Source organism: Cottoperca gobio, unplaced genomic scaffold (assembly GCF_900634415.1).
Source record: "Cottoperca gobio unplaced genomic scaffold, fCotGob3.1 fCotGob3_155arrow_ctg1, whole genome shotgun sequence".
Lineage (NCBI taxonomy): Eukaryota > Metazoa > Chordata > Actinopteri > Perciformes > Bovichtidae > Cottoperca > Cottoperca gobio.
Window position 1 is genome coordinate 273,973 of NW_021166812.1, and position 6,028 is coordinate 280,000.

Here is a 6,028-nt window from a genome sequence, read left to right on the forward strand (position 1 = left end):
GTGATACTGTAGTAGTGATACTGTAGTAGTGATACTGTAGTAGTAGACATACTGACATACTGACTCCTTATAGAATGTTTTCCTTATGTTTAAAAGGTGTTTCCTGTTATCTGTAAAAGTGGCTGTATGGATAAAAGTAAAATTATCACAGATTTAGTGAATAAATGATGACGTACATTTTTCCAAATTCAGATAATATCTGCAATACATTTGGATGGAAACATGGCTATAGAGACAGACTGTGATCTTTTTCAAAATAATAATAAAATAATACATACAGTTTATTTTCCACTGGAACAACAGGCTAACAGTTTCCCCCGGCTGCCAGTCTTTGTGTTAAGCTAAGCTAACTACATGCATAGAGATGGGTCAGCTGTTCCTTTTAGAAAGCTGTTAGGGTTAGCCGGATGTTTCCTGACTCATCACTTTATCATTATGAATCAACAAACATTAACAGAAAACATGAAGAAGAAGGTGGACCACCTGCTCCTGGGCCACTTCTTTATAATTGTCTGCCATATTATATGTTATTATTTTCATGTTCCCCTCAGGATACATTTGAATAACTTTTCATCTACCGCCATCATCAGGGTAACATTTTAATGTGTCCAATACTGTGATGAATGAGCAAATACCTGGAGAACTAATGACCTTCATCCACCTCAGCCGGACTATGTTAACTGATAACAAACTTAAAGATACGCTCCTATTCTCAATTTCATTCATTCAGCCTCATTGGGCTGCGAACATGTAAACTCTTCAGAAAGAGGAGACAGGAAACAGCGAAGGGCTAACATGTTAACTACAGCAGTCTGCAGGATGTTAAAACCTTCTAAAACTTCATAAATTCTCCTTTTTTTCATCTGAAGGCAGAAATGGTTGCATCATAGCTGCAGAGCTGTGAGCACGCAGCAGCTAAACATTTGTTCAAACTTCATATCTGAAGCTTCTTCTTCCACTCTTCAGCCAAAACGTACTGAATGTACGAGGAGTGGACGCAGCGTCTCTGGAGGTTATAAACCCGAGGCGTTGCAGTCACTTTCAGAAGTCCTGACGCTAACTGCTCATAGGGATCTGCTGCCGGGACGGCACTTCCTGCTCGGCGGCGGTGGCTGGGATGTTAATGTTGGGGTCGTCGTCGACCTGGTAGCACTTCCTCAGGTTCTTGATGATGTTAAAGTTGGAGCGGGCAGTTTCTGCCAGGCTGTTCTCCAGAATCCAACCGTCAGACTCAGAATCTGGATCCCCGAGCCGCAGAACGTTCTCCATGGCCGTCTGCAGGTACCGGACCCCCGTCAGGACCAGCAGCTGGGGAGAACAACATGCTGTCTTTAGTATGTGTGGGGGGGGGGGCAACTTGCAGTTTTTTCTCAGATTCAAAACAGTCGGTGCATTTCTGGAAACAATTATTTTTGGATTAGCTGCAAAAGTCCGTAATTTACAATCATAATCCTTCGTTTATCTCTCAAAAGTAAATATTGATGTCAATAAAAACGTCAGTGCCATCAGAATGAAAAGTACTTGTGTCATTATTTATATGTTAAAATAACATATTTTCTGATGTAAAATGTAGCTGAGGTTGAAATGCATTTTTACTGTATGGCATCAATTCAACAGTACAACGTCACACATTACTGTTTGAGGGAGATTTACGCCTTTACTGTTTGTACTGTAGTTTGTTGACCTTGTCATTGTGATACGGAAAAGAAAAAAGACAACTGTTTCACGGCACAAAAAACTAGAATTAGCACCCGCTGATCGGTCAGGTTGCAGTTTACAGCCATGATTGTCTAAAATGTCATCTCATCATTTTATCCTGTTATTCATTTATTTGAAATTGTCCTAATTAGTGTATACATTTCTTGAGTCATGGCCAAAAATGTGTCTTGTCAGGTCACAGTGACCTTTGATCCCCAAATTCTAATCAGTTCATCTTCGAGTCCAAGTCAACGTTTGTGCCAAACCTGAAGAAATATCCTTTACGTGTTGCCGGCGCGGAGGCCTGATCAGAAACATAAACCTCCTGAGATGTTTTAGAGAATCATTGGATGATCTAAATCAATTCAGAACATTTACAAAAAAGTCTCATAGAAATGAGTTTAAAATACGCTCTGCTCATGACTGATGCAGCCTGGACTTTATTCAACAAAACCAGTATAAAATAGGGCTGTCGAATAAACGCGTTAATTTCGATTAATTAATCACAGAATAAATTAATCGTGCTCTTAGATTCCCCTTGGACTCTTTACGTCACAACGCGGCGCGGGCCACAGCAGCCTCGTCAACATGAAGCGGATAAGAAAACGATACTTGGCCCAGTGAATGGACAGTTTACATTAATAAACGCCCGGATGGAACTGTAGATAGGAGCACCGTTCTGTGTGATTCCTGCAGAAAATAGCAAAGCACTTAGCAGTTAGCTCAGAGCTAGCTAGCACCAAGGTGAGCGACCAGCCTCGTCAAAGCACTCTCGATCAGGCGTTCAGATTAACCAACTCAATCGCGAGATGGATTGCAATAGACTGCAGGCCAATTCGGTGGTAGAGGACAGGGGGTTAACAGAGGTTTTACGGATAGCGTAACATAGTGCAAAAGAAGAGAGCAGCCTTGACATCTGAGAATGTAAATAAGCTAGTTTGTCTCAGCGACTGGCTGAGGGAGAAGTGAGAGGTGTTGAGAGGCCGATGGGTCCGTTAAGTTACACTACATGTTGATAAATGAAACGGTTATGTTGCCATAGGGGACTTTGCTTGGTTTTGTTAATTTTGTTGTACAAGAGATTGTTTATTGTATAATGAAAGATGTTAGGCTATCTTGTGGCAACCAAGATATTGGATATTGGTATTGAAATAAAAGACATGTTGACCAGTTTATAATGCCTACTCATTGATTCTCTCATCTTCCAACCTCCCCCCCCCCATGCACGGAGCTTTGACAGCAAATATTGATTGATTGATTAATTAATCACAAAGCTTGTAATTAATTAGATTTGTTTTTTTGTTTTGTTTTTTTTAAATCGCTTGACAGCCCTAGTATAAAACATTTTGATCAACATGACATAGGCATTGATAATGTAAGATAGAGGAGAATGAGAAATAGCTGTTTATGATGTGCCCCAGTGACGAGATGATGTTGAGGTTGAACACAGAGAATGTAAAGAGAAAAGTATCACAGCGACTGAGAGAAAACTGTAGAACAAACTAAACTGGTCAGAATGAAAGATGTGTTGAAGGCTGCTTGCTGCTTTGCTTTCTGGACACACAAACGTCACTCATTCTGCGTTCACACCAAACGCGTTACTAGGCGAGTTTGATCGTGGGATGATAATTGGCACCACTCGCACTAGACACCCCAAACAACCACTGTTGCTGCTTTGTGCGTTAATAAGTCCCAGATACAGCGTTGTGTCTGGGTTCTAAACATCATCCAGAGCTGTATTCACCGTCTCTACCAAGTCTCACGTCGGCTGAATTACTCTGGTTTACTTCAGCAGTATGAACACAAAAAAAACAGATTTAGCTGTAATTTAATTGCAATAAACAGAATAAAAAGATGTAGAAAATAACTCCATCATCATCTTAAAATGCTTGTTTTCTGAATAGAGTTTGGTTGATCAGGGCTATGCTAACATAGCTGCTCCATCAACACTCAAAATAAAGTCATCTAAATGAGGCATAAAACGGAATGACGTTAGGGTTTATAGACAGTCTCTGGTCTCAGGACGTCAGGGACACTTTCAGACATGTTTTTCACGTCTTGCATTGACTTCGTATGTAATCGCGCCACATAAAAAGTTCTCTTTGCGTTTGGTGTGAATTCAACGGTTGAATCAAACCCAAACAACGAGAGGTGGTCAGGACCGTTTCTAAACCAAAGTTAAAATACTTCCACAGTAATATTTCAAAGTCCATCACACCCTGCATACAAGGGGCTCCTTCCTGAAGGCCCCCTTTCTGTTATTTGGTCCGCTTTAATTTATCCCCTTTGAAACCGAACCAGACTAAACAAACCAAAAGTATGAATTTCTCTGATTCACTATGGTTTGTTGTGAAAGCGCCCTAACTCACTGCAGATCTTTATGCTTATATTAAGTTAGTGAGTGTGTGAGCACCTCAAACAGCCAGATAAGCAGCACGGTGAGGCCGATAGACTGCATGATGCCGGTGTAGTGATCCATCAGCGCCTGTCGGCAGCCTCGCCTCCACAGGTTTCAGCTGCTGGCTCTGCTCGTCGTAGTTGAAATGTGCCGATGTGTCACTGAGCTGCTGCTGGATGCAGGGCCGAGGGGACGACGTGCTGCAGCAGCTGAAGGGAACGCCGTCCATCAGGTACTTCCCCTCCACGTTACTCCTGAGGCGGCTGAAAAGCAGGGAGAAGCAGGCGCTTAGGAACCACTACTGCTATTATTGTGTGTGCAGGATTTTGCAGCTATAGATCCTGGGTCTGTGTGCTAACTGCCCGGGGGTAGATTTGATTCGAAATCCTACATGTTCATTTGTTCTGTACAATGAGTAAGATATGCCAGAATTTAAATTTAAACAACATTATATAAATTAAAAATTGTGAGCAGAGTGTGAAGAGGTATCAGTGTTGACGTTAAAGATGTCTGTGTGTTGCAGAGATATCTCCTGAAGTTAGCGTGCTAACAGCTAGCTGCGCTGCATCCAGGCTGTAATACCACGTGTTCCTCTAGAGGTGATAGTGAAGTCACTGCAGTCTGTCTCAGTACCAAAGAGGAAGAAGAACAGCTGCTCCAACGTTTATAGTTAGTTTAATGTAGTCCACAAACCAAGTGGGTGTTCACGGGTTGACTACGTCCACTACAAGGCAATGAGACAAAGGTGTTGATATGAAAACAAAGGATTGGGTTTGAAAGTGAAGCTGTCTGCATTCTGTTTCAAGACTCTATTGTAATAAAACAGATTGTCTCTGTCTCTTGAACCTGAGTTGGAACTCCTGTTTAACCTAATTAATTCCCAGAACATTAGACCATCAGCAGCTTCCAGCTTTAACTGCAGCAGGCCAGTGGCCCCATTTAAAAACACTCTGTTACTATCTGCTTACAGATTTGGCTCCAACATCTCTTGTTCACTCACACCATCAGTAATTCACATGTTTTAGGGATATTTCACTGCAGTCCTGTAGAAACTCCTGCTGCAAATACATAATCTGACTGAATTCATCTGATCCTCCTCTAGAATCCCAGGAGATCCATTATAGTCAATCAAAATACTTTTAAGAGGATCCACTAATGGAGACTTCACTCACTAGAATCATATAAAGGTGCTGCTCAGATTGAGCAGCAAATAGTTTCTGAAGCTTTATTTGTTTGTGTTGTCTGAGCTGACATTAGCTTTACTAGCTAGAAACATACACAAACTTGAAAACATTGAAATCCCCTATTTGGTTCAAATAGAATAAGATCCGACTAACATCAGTGTCGATCTTCCAGTCTTCCCCACTGGTGGAGTCTACTCCACACAGAAATAATCTGCTAGAATCCAGCAGGATTTACTGGGATCGAGTAACACCGAATTTCCACTGCATGACGCGGCTCGACTCACATTTGGTACCAGGTTCTTTTCTCTATTTTGTTTTCCACTGCAGATAGCACCCCCTCAGTGTAACCGGGGAAATCAACTGGTTGGAAACTGCTGTGACAACGTTTCTCCAACGCTACACGACTTGCTGAATCCTTTCTACAGCACTCAAACAGAAAAACATCTGCACTCTGTCAGTTGTATGTATTTTTTCTTTTAAATCTGGGTCAAGTGAATACAAAATTCCGGTTGCTATTCATGGTATTTGCTATTTAAAAACGGCCGGTTTGTACAGGATGTCCTGGGACGATTCTCTCAATCAGTGGTCTGCAGTGTTTTAACTCCCACCTTCTAGTATCGGCTCAGGTTGCTTAGAAACTTGATTTAAGTGGTACCAAAAAAAGTACCAGGTACTTTCCACAACTTCTGCTAATGGAAAACCAAAAGGGAGCATACCGTGCAGTGGAAATGTGGCAAAAGGTCCTTTC

At 41.7% G+C, this 6,028-nt stretch overlaps 1 protein-coding gene across 1 annotated transcript in view; it reads right to left on the reverse strand.

The window, feature by feature from the left end:
• Nucleotides 1-921: 921 nt before the first annotated feature.
• Nucleotides 922-6,028, reverse strand: part of LOC115004633 (photoreceptor outer segment membrane glycoprotein 2-like) — a 5,721-nt gene continuing 614 nt past the window's right edge. Inside the window, 3 exon segments of the mRNA XM_029426322.1 lie at nucleotides 922-1,308; nucleotides 4,112-4,210; nucleotides 4,212-4,359. Of these exon segments, the coding sequence (XP_029282182.1) occupies nucleotides 1,057-1,308; nucleotides 4,112-4,210; nucleotides 4,212-4,359 (499 nt within the window). The 3' untranslated portion in view covers nucleotides 922-1,056.